At 44.4% G+C, this 17,657-nt stretch overlaps 2 protein-coding genes across 8 annotated transcripts in view; one reads left to right on the forward strand and one right to left on the reverse strand.

Annotated features, from left to right (window-relative positions):
• Positions 1-13: 13 nt before the first annotated feature.
• On the forward strand, positions 14-5,646 carry PDHB (pyruvate dehydrogenase E1 subunit beta). Its single transcript, XM_077776712.1, has 10 exons — positions 14-101; positions 181-234; positions 1,695-1,802; positions 1,892-1,954; positions 2,059-2,094; positions 2,232-2,517; positions 3,183-3,293; positions 3,609-3,700; positions 4,660-4,801; positions 5,099-5,646. The coding sequence occupies exons 1-10, from the start codon at positions 60-62 to the stop codon at positions 5,242-5,244; spliced, it is 1,080 nt and encodes a 359-aa protein (XP_077632838.1). The 5' UTR covers positions 14-59; the 3' UTR covers positions 5,245-5,646.
• A 471-nt stretch (positions 5,647-6,117) lies between these two features.
• The window catches only part of PXK (PX domain containing serine/threonine kinase like), a 49,895-nt gene continuing 38,355 nt past the window's right edge, over positions 6,118-17,657 (reverse strand). Inside the window, exons 16-18 of one of the 7 annotated variants that reach the window (XM_077776777.1) lie at positions 16,895-16,954; positions 8,692-8,728; positions 6,118-7,408 (exon numbers count right to left, since the gene is read on the reverse strand). In XM_077776777.1, the coding sequence (XP_077632903.1) occupies positions 7,228-7,408; positions 8,692-8,728; positions 16,895-16,954 (278 nt within the window). In that variant the 3' untranslated portion in view covers positions 6,118-7,227. Of the gene's footprint in view, positions 7,409-8,691; positions 8,729-11,285; positions 11,324-16,894; positions 16,958-17,657 lie in introns of all 7 variants that reach the window. The other 6 variants (XM_077776770.1, XM_077776776.1, XM_077776774.1 and 3 more) reach the window with 6 other exon arrangements.

Consider the following 17,657-nt stretch of genomic DNA (forward strand, 5'->3'; position numbering starts at 1 on the left):
TGGCACGACAGCGGCCCCGCTGTGTTGTCATTTGGCGGCGGCTAGAGGACACGGTCAAGATGGCGGCGGTGTCTGGGCTGGTGCGGAGACCGCTTGAACAGGTAGGCTGCGGCACGCGTGCCTCCGCGCGATTCTTGCCCACCTTGCGCCCCCTCTCAGCGTGTGCTCTCTCCCTTCCAGGTCTCCGGGCTGCTGAGGAGGCGCTTCCACCGAACGGTGCCGGCGGCGCTGCAAGTAAGTCGCCTGGACGCTAGCTGGGGGAGGAGGGGACCCCTCAATCTCGGGACGGAGACCGGGGACCCGCCTACGCTGTGCAGAGAGCGGGGGCGGCAGCGGGCACCGTGGTCTGTGGATTCACACGTCCGGCGTGGGACTCGTGGTGCCTGTGTTGTGACCCATCGCCAAACACACCAGCATGTCACTCCAGGCTCTTTGGAATCTGTGGGCGATCTGAGTAAACTAGACGCTTCTTCCTTCACCCCCTCCCCTTTTAAATGTTTTATTGTAATAAAATATACATAACCAAAGGTACCATTTTAAAGTGTATATTCAGCAGCACAAAATTCATTTACTATGTTGTGAGACCATCACTACCATCCACGTTTAGAACTTTATCATCGTCACAAACTCTGTACCTCTTAAACACTAATTTCCCATCTCCCCCTAGCTCCTGGTAACCTCTGTTGCACTTTTTGTGTTTTGTGAATTTGTCTATTTTAGGTACCTCCTATCAGGAGAATCATACAATGGTTGTCCTTTTATGTCTGGTTTATTTCACTTAGCATGGTATTTTCAAGGTTCATCCAAGTTGTAGCACATGTCAGAATTTCATTTCTTTTTTAAGGCTGAATAATATTCCATCTTATGCATATACCACATCTTGTTTATCCAGTCATCAGTTGATGGATATGTGGGTGTTTTCACCTTTTAGATTTGTGAATAACACTGCTAAGAACTTTGGTGTGCAAGTATCTGAGTCCCTGCTTTTGTTTTTCTTTTGAGTATATATCTAAAAGTGGAATTATTGGATCATTCCTCTTTGAAGGATTCCCCACCCCCTTTTTTTTACTAAAGGATTCTACCAGTCTGTCAATTAAAATAACTTGTAGACTTTGAAGGTAGTGTTTGGAAGTGCCTGGCACCTAGTGAGTGCTGAAAACATAGTTTTATCTAGGCTTCCTTAACAATTCTCTGCCCCACACTACACCAAGCGTGAACAATAAAATAACCCAGTATATTTTCTACTTAGGAAACTACCTATGAGCTGGTCTGGCCAGCAAACAGATTTTTAGAACTTTTTGAAATTCTTTTATTTAAAAAAAACTTTTTTAATGTTTATTCATTTTTCAGAGAGAGAGAGAGAAGAGACAGAGCACAAGTGGGGGAGGGGCAGAGAGAGAATGAAACACAGAATCCAAAGCAGACTCCAGGCTCTGAGCTGTCAGCACAAAGCCTGATGCAGTGCTTGAATTCACAGACCTCGAGATCATGACCTGAGCTGAAATCTGATGCCTAACCCAACTGAGCCACCCAGACATCCCAGGAATTTTTTTAAGTTTTAAAGAGAAGCCTGTTAGTGATAGTTTCCATATTCTCTGCTGTACACAACCTATATAATTATAAAAGGAAAGAATCTCAATCGTATCCGAAATAATCCTATAGTTTATTGACTGTTTCTCCCATACCTGTGACAGGTGACAGTTCGTGAAGCTATAAACCAAGGTATGGATGAGGAGCTGGAAAGAGATGAGAAGGTATTTCTGCTTGGGGAAGAAGTTGCCCAGTATGATGGGGCATATAAGGTAAACAGGATACCTGAAATCGATACAAAAAGGTAGCCTTTTGCTCCCAGATACACTTAAAAAGTAATGAAATCAATCTGTAATTTTAGGTTAGTCGAGGCCTGTGGAAGAAATATGGAGATAAGAGGATCATCGACACTCCCATATCTGAGGTAAGGCTTCCATTAGGAAGCAGACCTTTCAGTGGTGTGTCTGTTGTGGTGTCCACTGTTATAATTTTTACGGGTTTTCGCTTGTGTTTGTGTTTTACTTATAGATGGGCTTTGCTGGAATTGCCGTGGGTGCAGCCATGGTATGTAATTCTCTCTATGAATCTCATCCAAAGAAATTTAACAGGACCTTTTAAAAACATTGTTTGAATTTTGGAGTGATTGCCACTCTTTATTGCTGTTTCTCATTTTTTTAAGATCTTTGTTCTTGATTTGACAGGCTGGGTTGAGGCCCATTTGTGAATTTATGACCTTCAATTTCTCTATGCAAGCCATTGACCAGGTTATAAACTCAGCTGCCAAGACCTACTACATGTCAGGGGGCCTTCAGTCTGTGCCCATAGTCTTCAGGGGGCCCAATGGTGCCTCAGCAGGCGTGGCTGCCCAACACTCACAGTGCTTTGCTGCCTGGTATGGGCACTGCCCAGGCTTAAAAGTGGTCAGCCCCTGGAATTCAGAGGATGCCAAAGGACTTATTAAATCAGCCATTCGGGATAACAATCCAGGTTAGTAGAGTGACCCTTGGGTCTCTTTTGAACATTAAAGAACTAAATTGAAATCTTTGCCTGGAAGGAACCATTAAAGATAATATAAAATGTTAATGATTTACAGAGACAATAAACACAGTTTTTAAAAGTTGTTTTATTTTTGTTTTCCTACTATAAAGGAGCCAGTTAGGTACCTACAACACTGGTTTAACTGCAACAGATAAAATTAGGATTGACCAGACTATGTAAAGGCCGGTATCTAAACCATCCATTCGAGGCTACTGGACATGATAGATATGAGGCCTCCTAATCAGCACAGTGAAACTTTTCACATAATGACTGTTAGTGTGGAATATACGTTTAGTCATGTAGTTACTTTTGTTAAATATTTATATTTTGCGTGGTACTTGGTGGCTCATTCATTTGAGTGGTTGAGTGTCCAACTCTTGATTTTGCCTCAGGTCATGATCTCATGGTTTGAGGGATTGAGCCCTGCATTGGGCTTTGCACTGAAAGCATGGAGCCTGCTTGGGATTCTCTCTCTCCCTCTCTCTCTACCCCTCCCCTATACACAAGTGCTCTCTCTCTCTCAAAATAAACTTAAAAAAAAAGATTGTTCCATTTTCTCTGTCCTTTCTTGTGCTTTCTCTCAAAAAAAAAAATTTTTTTTTTATATTTTGCAGTGGTGGTGCTAGAGAATGAGCTGATGTATGGGGTTCCTTTTGAATTTTCCTCAGAAGCTCAGTCAAAAGATTTTCTGATTCCCATTGGAAAAGCCAAAATAGAAAGGCAAGGTAAGAGAACTTGGTACCTTTAAACATTATTTGTAATCCAGATTCAGTCTTGAAGTTACTGCCCTTTACTTTGATTAGGAAATTACAGGATGAGTTCAAGTTAAGAATGTGTCATGAGTTGCTCATACACTTGTGCGTTCCTAAATCTCAGCCCAGTAGATTTGTATGTCATCTCTAGGGAACGCCACCTTCCTCATCCCACTGGAATGGAGTGGAGCTGAATATCTGACAAGCGAACAGGAGCCACAGTGGCCATGGAGCAGTACGGCAGCTTTAGTGCCAACCGGCCTCTGATCTGTGACCGCTCTGTTTCAGGGACACACATAACCTTAGTTTCCCATTCAAGACCCGTGGGCCACTGCTTAGAAGCTGCAATGGTGCTATCCAAAGAGGGAATTGAATGTGAGGTATGTGGACATTTCATCTATTCTTAAAGAATTGGAAAGTTTCCTTTTAAGACCCAGAACTCGTTAACCTGCTACAGAACTCCAACTCCCCAAGTGTAAAAATCTTGATTTGTCACTCAGTTCTGCCTCTGCTTAAGCTGGGAACCCGCTTGTTTTTCAGATACCTAGCTTTTTACCACATAGGTTGGATCTTTTAGAATAGTACCTGCTTTCTCAAGCTTTCAAGAGAGCTTTCTCTGAAGCGCTCTCTTTTGGGAGCCAGCATTGGAGCTGGAGGTTGGGAGAAGGGGAAACTTAGAAATCAGTGTCTAACCTGTTCATAGACAGGACCTACCACTTGCTAGTTCTACTTGAGCAAGATACATACCCTGAATCTCAGTCCCGTCAGTGGTAAACTGAGAACACATTTACTGCCCCATCAGGGAGGTTGTGGGAATCAGTGTGGCGCCTGGCACATGGGTGAGCAGTCCATTGTTAGTTATTAGTTGTTTTGATGAGAAGGAAGTTAAAGCCCAGGAGAATAATTCTTTTCTTTTTTTTAAAGTTTATTTATTTTGTGTGAGAGAGAGAGCACGGGGGTAGGGGCAGAGAGGGAGAAAAAGAGAGAATCCCAAACAGGGTCTGCCTGGTTAGCGGTGGCCCGTCGCGGGGTTCAAACTCACAAACCGCCAGATCTTGCCATGAACTGAAATCAAGAGTCGGAGGCTTAATGGACTGAGCCACCCAGGTGCTCTGAGGGTAAGTAAATTCTTACGTTAACAGAGCTACTTGTGGTAGAGAGAAAGACTTGTGTTTTAATTACAATTTCTTTTTACCATTTTGCTCTTGAATAGGCAAATTAGATTTCCCTAGATGCCACCGACATTAACAGGAAACCAGGCAGGGAGTGCTATTATGGGGGTGAGACTGCGTCTGTGGTTCTGTAAGGCATGTCTGTTATATTTGTTATATTTGTTTAGGTGATAAATATGCGAACCATCAGACCAATGGACATTGAAACAATAGAAGCCAGTGTCATGAAGACCAATCATCTCATAACTGTGGAAGGAGGCTGGCCACAGTTTGGAGTAGGAGCTGAAATTTGTGCCAGGATCATGGAAGGTACTTCAGAGCAACTGGTTCTAGAATAGTCTAGCTATTGACTAGAATAGTTAAGTGCGTACTTGGATACTGGATAGAGATCAGAAGCTAGGGGTGGTCAAATGTCTCAACTTTCAACTTGTCACCTTGGCATTTTTTCCTTTGGGTGAATGCTTAAAAAAAAAACAAAGCCAGAAACCATCCCCGTTGTTAGTGTTCCTTTAGATTTTCTCTTTGGAGAGCCATACCTCCTGTGCGAAGGGGTTGGTCCTCAGTGGCTTTTCTTGCCTCTCTCAGTTGAGCGTCCTTCTCTCGTAGGCCCTGCATTCAATTTCCTGGATGCCCCTGCAGTTCGTGTCACTGGTGCTGATGTCCCTATGCCTTATGCAAAGATTCTAGAAGACAACTCGGTACCTCAGGTTAAAGACATCATATTTGCAATAAAGAAAACATTAAATATCTAGTTTGGACTTGAGTTTCAAGTCTTTGGGATTTACTGAAGTACGTGCTGATACTTTACCTGGATTATACTGTAAGACCTGATGATTCATAAAGTTATGTCTAAAGGAACAATACAGCTGTTTTTGTACTTGGAAGAAGTTTAAATATGCTTGTATCTGGAAAAATTTTCCTCTCCTGCTCTAGACTTCATGGGGTGTTTTTTGTTTTGTCTGTTACAATTACCATGTTCCTTGAATAAGGCCACTGTAAAATTTTATCCTCTCACAGGGACAAGGTATGAATGTGGCAGAGTTCTGCTGAAAGATGTATCCAAAAATGACAACTTATATGTAAAAATAAAAGCATATTATCTACATTTACTGTTAGATTGTTTTGATAAGGAATAAAGGAATTCCTAACTATGACTAATTATATTTTTATACTCTTGAAGTAATAAATGGGGGACGGGAGGAGTCTTAAAATTCTCGTAAGAAATTAGCGATGCTAATCCCTAAACTGCCGTCACACTTCGAACAGGAATTTGTCCACAGAGTCTTCAAATGCCCAGTTCTATTACGGTTCCCATCAAAATGAAACCAAAATTCATGTCATTCTTCCCATTTCCAAAAACCAGACATTCTGCCATCTACTGTCCTCTTTAGAAGTTGAGACAGAAAAGACAGGTTTAAATTAGTTCTAGAAACATACAAGTGGTGTCTAATTTAAATAGCAAGACAGGATTGTTAGCTTTTAGTAATTAAGAGGAAAAACAGGACACAAAAGACAGGATGGGTGGGAAGGAAACTAGAAAACTATGTGGATCTATTCTTCATGTTTCTAAAAGCTCCCACAAAAAATTCCCACTGACAATATCTAGCCAAGCTACAGACAACACATTTTCTTGACATGGTTTATTTTAATAAAAAATACAGCTGAACATTTATCACAGATTAAATGAAACTATACACAATGACATTCTCTCTGCATAGTAACCAACACTGATGTGTGTATTTGAATTTTTAAATGGATTACTTATAATCCTTTAAAGTGCAATTTATTTAAGGGTTTAAGCAAATCGTAGGATAAAGGATCTAATAAATGAGTAACATTAAAAAGGTGATATATCTGGACAAATCTTCCAAAAATCAGAACTGATTTCTATTGATGCCAAATTTACTTTTGTTGTAATAGTAGTCCCCCTCCCCCCCCACCCACAAACTTGACTTTATTGCTGAGGATTAGGAAGGTCCTCTAATTGGCAAGAGCTTTTTCTGATGTTAACATCTTCTGTCTGTTCAATGCACTCAAACTCAAAGGAATTGTGAGTCTAGAGTGGTTGCCTTAGCAGCCCTGAGTTCTGTAACCACAGCGGTATTCCTGTTTGTTAGAACCCTAGAGAATGTTACAGACTTGACTTGGCCCCGTCTATTTGAGTGGAAAATGAACTCAGTTGCTTCTCTGACTCCTTAATGTAACTACGCTGTGGACTACAGTGTTAATGTCTAAGAGGAAATAAGGTAGCAAGAACGGGAGTTATCTAAGAAATAACCAGGAAACGCTTTATAGAGAGAAATGAACTATGAGAGGAACATTTCTGGGGGCTGTCTGATGGCATGGGAGGGATTGCAACACAAAGGTCATTCACTGCTGGGAGTGAATATTGTCATTGTTTTCCTGTTTCCTTCAGTTGGTGAAAATGTTGACTCCAATATGCTGCTTCCCCCAAAAGATGCCCATTAGAGGATGAACAAGACTCCTTTAAAATGGTAATAAAGGAGCGAATTATTTCTTAAGGCAGAAACGCCAGCCTGACTTTATTCTACTTGGATATTTCCCTCTTGAGAAGCCTCTTAAATGAGCATCTGCAAAACAGTATGTGGCTTTACTGGCTCAGCAATTGTTCATCCGGAAAGAGTACTTTAGGGGGTGGAGGTGGGAGGAAAAAACCAAGAACTTTTCCCTCCAAGTGTAAACACGAAGTTCAGCCGATCTTAGGAGCACTGTGATCACAGGTTTCGGCTTTCCTCAAAGTTCCCTTTTGGAAATTCTGGATGGAGCTGAGTAAGGCCCCTCGGCTCACACCGTTCACAGCCTGGGGCGGGAGCTGTGTAGGCGCCTCTGTGCTTGCAGGAAGCAAGGGAGCTGCTGGTGGTGGAGGCGGAGGCGGAGGAGGTAATGCGGACATCCCTATGGAGGAGAGAGCACGCAGTCAGTATCAGCTCCAAATGCCCTGCACACAGGTGACTGCCGGGTCCTGGGTGCACCAGACTTTGAGGAGACTGCAAATGTTTTCCCTCAGAGGGACCAAGATTACCCAATACTGTATGTTTGTTTGTTTGTTTTTTCAAACACCGAACAAGAAAGCTAGAGGCATCAAAGGGGAATTAATTAAAGTTGCTGTTTCTCCCAGTAATCGTCGTGTAGGAAAAGACTGAAGAAATATCACAGATTATATGAAACTCTGCATAGTGACATTCTCTCTGGGAAGATGTGGCTCTAACTCCATTCCCAAATTCTAGCAATGGTCCCAAGAGAAAAGTTCCATCATCTACTTTAGCCAGATCCTGGGCAGCACAACCTCTGAGCTAGCAAGTAAAGACAGACATTTGTATGCACAAAGTTGGGCTACCTGAATATCACTGACTAATAAAGGATCAACATTTGTTGAGCTGTGCCAACACACAGAATTGTTGAAGGATGCGATTTAATGTAAAATGACAAACCACTCTGGATTCCCAGCCAGGAACCAGTGCCTGCTGGGTTATGGGCTCCCCAGGGCCGTCTGTCTCCAATAGTCATTTCCTATTAGGCTGCGTTAAAGAAATATGAAATGCTAGTCACTGTTAACAGTGCAAAGCAGGGGGCAGAGGGCTCTCTCCCTGGCAATGGTATACTCAGGGAGGAGTCTTCCTCAGCGCCCTTTCCACCGTGGCCTAATCCAGGACCAGGATGGAGCTGCACTCGCCCTACATCTTTGCTGAAGCAGCAGGAAAGACTCTATCCGAGTGGGCAAGGAGAAGGAAGCAGGAAGCATATCTGAAACTTCCCCTCAGCTTCCAGGCACACGAACATTTTGGCAGTTGGAAGTTTATGGTTTTGAATCAATGAATGAATGATTCTCCTAGGACGAAATAAAAACTGAGTACAGCAAAAGACCTTCCTTAAAGAACTTGATTGTGCCACAGAGTTGGTTGCTCATTTCCTGTGACCCTTGCAGTTCTCTGTGGCTTCACTGTCTTTTGCTAGCCCTACATTCAGCCCCTCCTAGGGCTACACCAGCCAGACATTCTGTGAGGTAGTCTTCCTGCCTAAACTGCTACTGAGCTCTGATGGAAACAAATATACCAATTGCCACTTGAGTTTATATGGATGAGTGGTTCAGGATCACCAAGAAAATACTTGGTTAAGAGCATCCTTTTTACCAAATGTGACACATAACAGTTAACGTCTTGTATTTCATAGAAAACCACTTACCTTCCTTATATCTTTTACCCAAACCTAAGGCAGCTGAAATTAAAAGAATCACACAGATACACACATTCATGCTCTGCAATCTTAGAATTCTCAAATAATGAAAAGTACAGCAATATGAATAAACAGAATAAACATGAAATACAGACAAATGAACAAAATGTAATTCTCCTTGGTTCCATACAGTAACAAATAATGAATGAAGTTATGTGCTCCACCAGGGTGGATTGTGGACAAATGTTCCCAGGTTTATGTTACAGGGTTACAAAGATAAAAAGGACTTTAAAGGCACAAATGACTGCTGAGGTGAAAAGAGCAGCGAGAGTGTGTGACAGAAGCATTCCTCTTTAGGAGGTGTTAGGATAGTGGCCGATGAAATACCAGGAGGAGAGGAAACGGTCTCTGAAGGCTCTTGGAACTCAACTGCAGCCCTGAGAGAGCCTGGAGGAGTTAGGGGGTGCCAGTACCCCCCCAGCACTACCCAATGACCAGCAAAGGGCAGCAGAGTCTAGACTTGACATTCAGGCCTGAGGTGCACCAAAAGGAGCTCCAGGGTTTCTGCCTGCCGGCTTTGTGCTTTGACCCTGGAGAAGAGTCACTGCAGGTTACAAGAAAGAAGGCAGGCTCTGGGCCGCAACGGCACTTGTGTTCTGCTAAAGGCATAGAGCTAGCCATCCAGAGACCAGTTACCCCTCTAGCTCGGCATTCTGGGAGGCTAAAGGCAGGCCTCAACAGCTGGACTCGGATATGGGTTGCCTCTTAGCACAGAACAAATCTGCCTGGTCTTCACAAGGAGCCAACCCTTGACTTTGGCTTCATCATGAGACACTCAAAGTTAGAAGTGCAAATTCACTACCTCAGAGTTTGGGAGTTGGGGGAGATGTTCAGTACATGGATCTTCATTTGCCAAGGAAAGGCTGAGATTCTTAGGGCTTTAAATGAATCTCTCTGAATATGTAGGTAACATAAATACAGAGTCCCAAGTGCCACAGACTAACCTGTGCTTGTAAAGCAAATGACCTGCTCATCCAAGGGTAAAGAGCAGGGTCAAGGAGGGCCAGACCAGTACCAAAGGGCCTGATGTCCCACGAGGCCCACTTTTCTTCACGGGGCTGCAGCAGCCAGGGGAGATCTTGATGTGTACAATCAGGACAAGGCCAGACCTCAACCTGCCAGCCCAGAACACTCGGAAAGTGGGGAGGAGGTCTGGGAGTCAGAAGGCCAACAGTGGAGGAAGCAGGAACACAGACCGAGGACTCAGTCTCTGACTACAGGCCCCACCAGGGGATTCTGGCGTTTCCTTTTTGCCTTCTTTATAGTCCACAAGCTTCTTTTAAAGGTTTGTAGGGGCTTAAGCTCTAACATATTCTAACAATTAGTAGTCTTAATAAGGGCCAAATTCAGAGCTGGCTATTTGGCCTGTGGCAAACCTGGGAACAACTGCCTAATACCTGAATGCCACTGACTCCTCAAATGTGAAAGAGCTCCTCCCCACCACGAGGTATCTGGTAGCCTTTACCCCAGACCATAGACAAGCCCAGGCAGATTCCATGTTAGATTGGTTGCTAACTGAATTCACCGAGCTTTGAAAAATTCTGGCCTGCAAAAACCCAGATGAGGGATGCTCCAAAACAACTGGTCTATAATTATACCCAGTTATCTCCCACCTTACCTACTCTTGGGCAAAAAACCCAAAAGCCAACTACTCTAACTCCATCCCCCCGCAGAATCCTATCCACCAAACTAATGGGAACCCGGCAATCCAGCAGAGGCCCTGGAACAGGCCAGGGACCATTGCAGGAAGAGCATATGTTAGATCTAGGGAGGAATGCCTTGCCAGAAACCTCCTCGCCAGCCTTGTGGAAAGGTCGCCTGGGGGTCCCCTTTCTTTGGGGCCAGTTTTAGCAGTGGGCAGTCTACAGGTCTTTGTAGGTCTGAATTCCTCGGTGGTCCACGAATAGAAGCAGGGAGGCCACGTGGCCAGCAGACCAACACCAGACTGACACCAGACCTGCTGGCTACCCTCGGAGGGAAAAGACAGCACTGATGCCCTGGAAAGAGGCAGCCCCCAGCTCTTAGCCACGGCCTCAGATCGATGAGGAGGCTGCACTCACGTCTCAACTCAGGAATTATTAGGGATGCTTAAAAGGGAACCGTTTTCCCTACTGCCAGTTATAAAAGTCAGTGAGTTATCTTTCTGTAACCAAGAATTCAACCAGCTAACACTCTTTCCCTTCCTCAGGGTGATAAGGAACCAATATTTTTACTGTACAAGGCCTTCGGGACCCTGCTTTCCAAAATTAAACTATACCAAAACACCATGCGGTTGATTTTTAGATTTTAGGGCTGCATTTTAAATCTATCATCAGAGAGGAAATGAAGATTTTGAAGGTCAGTGCAAAAATGAAATGAATAATGAAGTCACTTGGGTGCTTTTTAAAGATGCTGTATTTCATTTAAACATTCAGAGAAGGAAATAATCTCGAATCTGCTTTCCCATTTGTTCATCACTTCAGTGATCTAGATGCACTGGGTCCCATTTCATATCCAGAAACAGAGCATCTTTAAAGTTAGAGAAATCAGTATAGCTTACTTTACCGAAAATTCACGTTCAAAATGGTGCATGCTCTACTGAAAACAGCAAAGACAGAGACAGAGAGAGAGGGGGAGAGAGAGGGACACAAGTCATTATTCAGATTTTAGTGTCATTTAATCAAATAGTAAGAGACAGTAAAATATTAGTCTGAATCACATGCTGATTATTCTCACTGCCAAACGAGGCTATATTTAACTGCAAAATGTACTAGTTTGTAAGCAAGATTGTGACTCTTTTAGAACATGGCAAACATGCTAACAGAGTAACCAGAGAGTCCTTTTCCTCTTCGTACTCTTTTTTTCTGTTTTTCTGAGCCATTTAGGTGCTATTTTCATTTACAAGTACAACAATCACTTCAGAAGACCTATGAAGGTTTCACCCCCACCTCCCCCCCCGCCCCGCAAGTGGAATGGGTACTAGAAATGTGATTAGTTCTACTGCTAAATAAGGACAGCTTATCAAGAAGTCTATCATTTTTTTCCAATCGGGCCTTCTATAGTCTAAAACGGAGACCTGTCTTTTAATAAAGTTGGGAAGAGCGGGAGCACAGGGAAGGTCTAAGGTGGGCCCTGGGGCAGGGATGAGAGGCCCCTCCCCGAAGGCCGCTGGGCTCTAGAGGCTGAATTGGTCAGTGAGTGGCATTTGCTTACTCAGAGCTACAAAACCATTAAAAAGAAAAAAAGCAAGGTGAACGCTGTTCTTGTTTTCCTTTTAACTGACTAGATTCCAGGTGAAATGTGCAGGATAATGCTTTCCCTGACAGCGAACCCCAGAGTTCCTGATGAACCAGTGGGCCCTCCTGCCCAGAAGAAAATCCCTTTGTCTGGGGAGGCGCGGAGACGTGAGGCCCATGAGGGGCTGGGTGGACGGACCCCTCGGACCACTTGTGTGGGACAGCTCTGGGAGGATGCCGGGGACGTTGCCCTGTGCCACCTGCACCGGAACCAGCCCAGGGCTCAAGGGAGGAGCTTACAGGGCTTGTAAGTGGGGGTGGAGGCTGTAAGAGAATGGGAGAGCAGAGCCAGCATACTCTTCATCCCAAAGATGGCAACTGCTGTGTGTATGCGCAGGTCTTTAGAAAAAGGGGCAAATCTTATGGTCAGAGACATGGATTCTGAGCCTAGACTGGGTTTCAGACTTTGACCTGGCTAGACAAATTCTGGAAACTCAAACAGTCTAAATAAATATATCTCTTTTTTGTGCCTTATTTATTCTTCACCATCCTTCCTATTATTCAAGCTTCTGGTCACTCTGTGCCCATAAGGCTCTGCTTTCCCTCCTCCAGATCTCCAGATATTAAGCTTCTCCCTCTCCATTCCTTCTTACACACTGAGTTTTCTATAAATTGCTGGCTCTCTCTTCAAAATTATTGCTTTAAATTACAAGCTGCAAGTAAGAAGGGCTAGAATTCTCTTGCAGGGCATTTATAGCTTCGGCTTGGCAGTACTTTACTGCTTAAAAAGCTTTGTTTTTGCACATTCCCTAATACAGACCAGGAATTCCTTTAAAAGACATCTTCAAAGACTGGAAATTACTTGTCCAAAGTCACAGTTGGGAAGTGGTAGACCCACGCCTACGGTTTTCCAACTCCACTTTCAGGGGTCCTTTCCTACCACCAGTCAGTATTTAATAGCACACACCCTGCAGCACACCCAAGAAAACAGACACCTGATGAAAACTGGTGGGGGGTAAAAGAGCAAAGACAGAAGCAAGTTCATATTCTGGCTGTAGCACCCCCACTTGTGTGACCTTGGTCAAAGTCTGTTACCTCACTAGAGCCTCTGCTTCTGTGTCTTTAAAACGGAGCTACAGTAAAGACTACTCTTCATTGGATAGGAAGGTATTTGTGAGGATTAAATAAAAAAACGGCTGTTTTGTAAGTCACTTAGAACGGTGCCTAGCACAAAATAAGTGCCTATAATATGTTAGATATGATTATTACAAGCAACAGTAATGTAGGGTCTCCTGCTTTATTTATTAACTTTCCCAAACCTGTGTGTAGAGATTGGGATCTCCTAAACCACTCACTCATTTCTATGAATACAGAGTGTAAACATGAGTTGATGATATTTATCATGAAAAAAGTCAGGATAATGAATTTTAAAGCTCTTGAAAGAGTAACTGTCCAGAAGTAGGGAGCATAACCTTTAGCAGAAAAGAAAGGAATGTTCTCACTGAAAATATAAGGATCCAGCACGGGAGTTTTAGAGAATCCCACCCCTCCCAATGGAGTCACCACCAAACTCAGGGACACATTTCTCAAGAGGCTCCCTGGCAGGGAGGTGCAGTAAGAAATGGGAGAGGCCCTACACTTACACAATTGCTGGAAAGAGCTCATGAGGGTGACACCCCTTCACTTAGAAACATCTGTCACTTCTGCCCCATACTAAAAGTAACAGGGCTTAAGAATACCCTAAGTTGTCACAAATGTGCTTAACATGATCCTTTCAGAAAGGAAGGCAACGTGGTCTAACTGAACTTGCCTACGCTGACTTCTTGAGCAAATAGGATCCCCGGTGGATTTATACTATGCTTGATTAGAAGGGACTGTGAGATGGTCTCTTCTTAATTCCCCTTTTTCACCTTTGACAGAGGAGGTAAACGATACCTGGACATGGAAAGTGACTCATCCAAGGCCTCCCAGTAAGGAACAGTGTACCGAGGGCTTATTATACGCCTGGTGTTGTTCCAACCCCACACACAGGAAATCCTTGTAATAACTCCCATAGGCAGGTACTGCTATTATCCTCACTGACACACGGGAACACCTGAAGCACAGGGAGGCCAACAGTCTGGTCCACGGTCCCAGAACTAGCAAGTGTTCGTCCTTGAGTTTAGGTTCCCTGGCCCGCGGTATAGTTCCCAAGGGGCTCCCAGATTGAGCTGTGTTTTGAGATACTACCTTGAGCAAGAATATTTTCTAATACTACCTTGAAAGTGAAGATTTTTCCTTCCTTTCTTGAAAAAAGTGAATTTGATCATAAAGCTAGAAGACCTATTCTTGACTTGGTTCCGTGATAAGCACACCTTTTTTTTTTTTAACCACTACTACATTAGTAAAGCCATAAATTGGAGTACATGTGATTCCAGCAAGAAGATAGCCAGCATGCAGAGAGGCGAGAAAGATGAGCCCACTGGAGAAGGCTGGCCTCCTGTCCTGGAAGGTGAGGCTGGTCTAAGTAGGGGGCTGACCAGACAGAAGATGCCACCCCTCGGCTAGGGGTCTGCTCTCACCAAGCAGAGGCCCTAAAGGCAGAGCAAGCCCAAGCAAATCCAAACAAGGATTTACCGCGCACCAGCCATGGGCACAGTAGCATGGAGCTACTACATGCTTGTGGCTCCCGCATGCCTCGCACAGAACGGAAGTTTGGAATGCTGCTTGCTTGCTAGAGGACTAGATTTTCAGGGGGAGACTCTATTGAAGGAGGGGAAATATTGGGTAAAAAAAAATTACCATGGTTGCACCTCAAAGAAAGCATTTGCTTAATTATGTCTATCATTGTGGGGCTCTTGAGGGACCCTGGAAATGTGACTCCACCTGAGCTAGGGCCCTGTCTATTCATCCCTGTAAGCCAGGGCCAACCACAGTGCCCAGCACATTTCAGCCTCTCACTAAACGCATCATGAATAACTGAATGAATAAATTCACTGATCAGGTCAGAAATGCTGGGTTGACAGGCAAAGGCTAGTTCTCATATTTAAGAGCTGCATTACAATAAATGCCCAGCAGAGGTCAGAGTACAGTCTTTAGGGCTGAGTCGCTAATTTCATCAACAAAATGTTAAAGGAGATCAAGGAAAGAAGGAGCCAATATTTTCTGGGAACTTCTCACTTGTGCCAGGCTTTGTGCTTGGAGCCTCACATGTTTTCCCTCTCAATCCTCACAACTCCCTTTCAGAACAGGTATGATCAAAATCCACCACCCCTTACCGCTCCTACTCACCTCAAAGTTTTTCCAGTATTGACCCTCATTACCAAAAATTCCCCCTTTTACTTCTCTCATTCTGAAAATTCCCTCGTCTGATGCAAAGCTGCTACGGTATGACATAGCTCCCATTCAAAACACAGGTAAATCAGAGGATTCAGTAAAAAAAAAAAAAAAAAAAAAAATCCAAATAGATGGAGAATTCCCCAAGGCATTTAAAAATGAGAACTGGCAGTTAACTTCCCAGGACCACACCTAATGCACACAGTAGATGTTCTGTATGATTAAATAGTCACCTTGTATGTTAACAGATTTATGGATTCTCACTATTCTTTCTCTCCGATTTCCTTCAAATGTCTAAGGGGTATGAAATTAATATCCTTTCTTCCAGAAAATGGCTCAACATGATCTAAGCAGTGGAGCTCCAGAAATTTCTGACAAGCTTCTATAAGTCACCCCTATACAAGACAGAGAAGACTAGATTCTCCCTTGGTCAATCTTTGGGGGCTTTCTTACAAAATCTGCTGACAAAGTCAGCCAGGGAAAAGAATGATCATTCCAATGAGCCAGGTACCTGGCTCCTCAAAACAGGTCCTGGCCCAGAGCATTCCATAGCAAGCCACCAATAACCATCTTCAGCCAGCAAGAGGAGAGACCCACCAGCCAGAAGTAAGCTGTACAAACAATTCCCTTTATGCTTGCTTGTCATTTTCCTAGAAGGTCAATTAGAAGCATTTGAGAGCAGATGAGTAATGCTCTTGACTACTCCTGGGTGCTGCCTTAATCCTTGATGAATATGGAACTGTCAACTCATAAATGAAGCCCAGGCAATGACCCTCCCTTCAGACAGCTGCAGCAACTCTTCCATGCATAGCTGACAAGCTCTGAATGGCAGAACGAGCTCCTCTGACATCTGCAACATCTGGTTCCTTTAGGAAGTGAAAAGAAATACTACTGGTATCCCAATGTGTGTTTAGGAGGCTAGCAAAGTGGTCAGGAAAGAGATATTAGTTCAAAAAGGAAAGAGGAAAAGGGCATCATGAGGCTATTCCACGAAATTGGAGATTATTTTTATAAATATTCCCCAAGATAAATTCTTTCTACATTTTTCAAACAAAACCCACCGTAATCTGATTTAATTCACAAAGACAAAACAAAGGCCACAGGAAAAATATTCCCATGAGTAAACGTGTTACAGAGCAGAACAGAGCACCAACGGTTATCAGGAAATCAGAAGCTCGGTGGTTATGTCACTCCCACACCTGGGCATGTCACCAGTTCTGCTCCGTGACAGCACAGACATTGTCCTGGGCTCCCTGGGGAGAGGGCTCTGGGAGGACATGGCGCCTGGGCAGCGGAGCAACTGTTCTGTTCAGCTCAGCATGTCCCGAGGCAAGCTCCCATCTGAGGAGCCCTGCGTGAGGCTTTTCAGCAAGAGAGCAGGCTGGAAGCAGAGGCTGGCTACTGCCTCTGAAACCAACTATTCCTCTCCCTGTGAAGTCTGAATTTGGAAATCTAGACCCTCAGCTCTTCCAGTTCACAATCCCACTGCTTTCTCTGGAGGAGGCTGGAACTGCCTGACCCCTGACACGCGTGCGCCCAGGCAGGAAGACAAAGGGCCCTGGTCCTCCTCCTGCCGGGCGAGAGGATGGCAGCGGGTTACTTTGCCTCCATCACTTACCTGCTGTAGAGGGTGGAGTCGGTGATGACGGGGATGTGAGAGGTGAGCTGGCCCCAGATCCTGCTAAGAGAAAACAGAGAAACCTTCATGGGGACCAAGATGAATACTTAGAATCTGGCCTGAGCTACCCACCATTGCCAGAGAATCTGCACGTGGCTTAGTAGGTGGGCCTTATGGTAAAAGGGGAGGGGCGACAGGGAATTCAGAGACTAGACCCAGTGACCACTGGCTATCACTGCATTGCAGGGTATGCTTCCTCATCAGGCCACTAAAGGCTGCTTGCCCCCATTGCTACCCACACCCTGCCTGGTTGAAACCAACTTTGAGCTGTCGGTGGCTTGTGCAGTTGGCTGTAGCATCTTTTCCTGACCCAGCCTCTGTCCTCGATAATGAATGCCAAATGACAGTGGCCACAAGCAGTACAGGGGACAGAGAGGGACAGAGCAGTCCAGTGGAGGCCTCTCAGAAGGATGTGAGAGTTCCCCATAGCAACCACCTAGCAATGCTCTCTCTCGGTAGAAGTTCCGCTTTATCGGCAGCTACATTCAATTAGGTAGGGTCAGCCTATTCAGGGTGTGGATCTCCCAGGCCTCCTCTTAGCTGAAATCCAGCAGATATCATTATTTAAATGCATTAAAACAATATGCATATTCCCCATATTCTCAAGTTCTCAGCATCTCCCCATTGCTCAGAAGTCTCCAGAGAATATCCTCCTGGCCTGAGCAGATAGAGGCTCCTACATAAGCCTTTCTGTGGCAACAGG

This window comes from Crocuta crocuta, unplaced genomic scaffold (assembly GCF_008692635.1).
Source record: "Crocuta crocuta isolate KB4526 unplaced genomic scaffold, BGI_CrCroc_1.0 scaffold87, whole genome shotgun sequence".
In the NCBI taxonomy this organism is placed as follows: domain Eukaryota; kingdom Metazoa; phylum Chordata; class Mammalia; order Carnivora; family Hyaenidae; genus Crocuta; species Crocuta crocuta.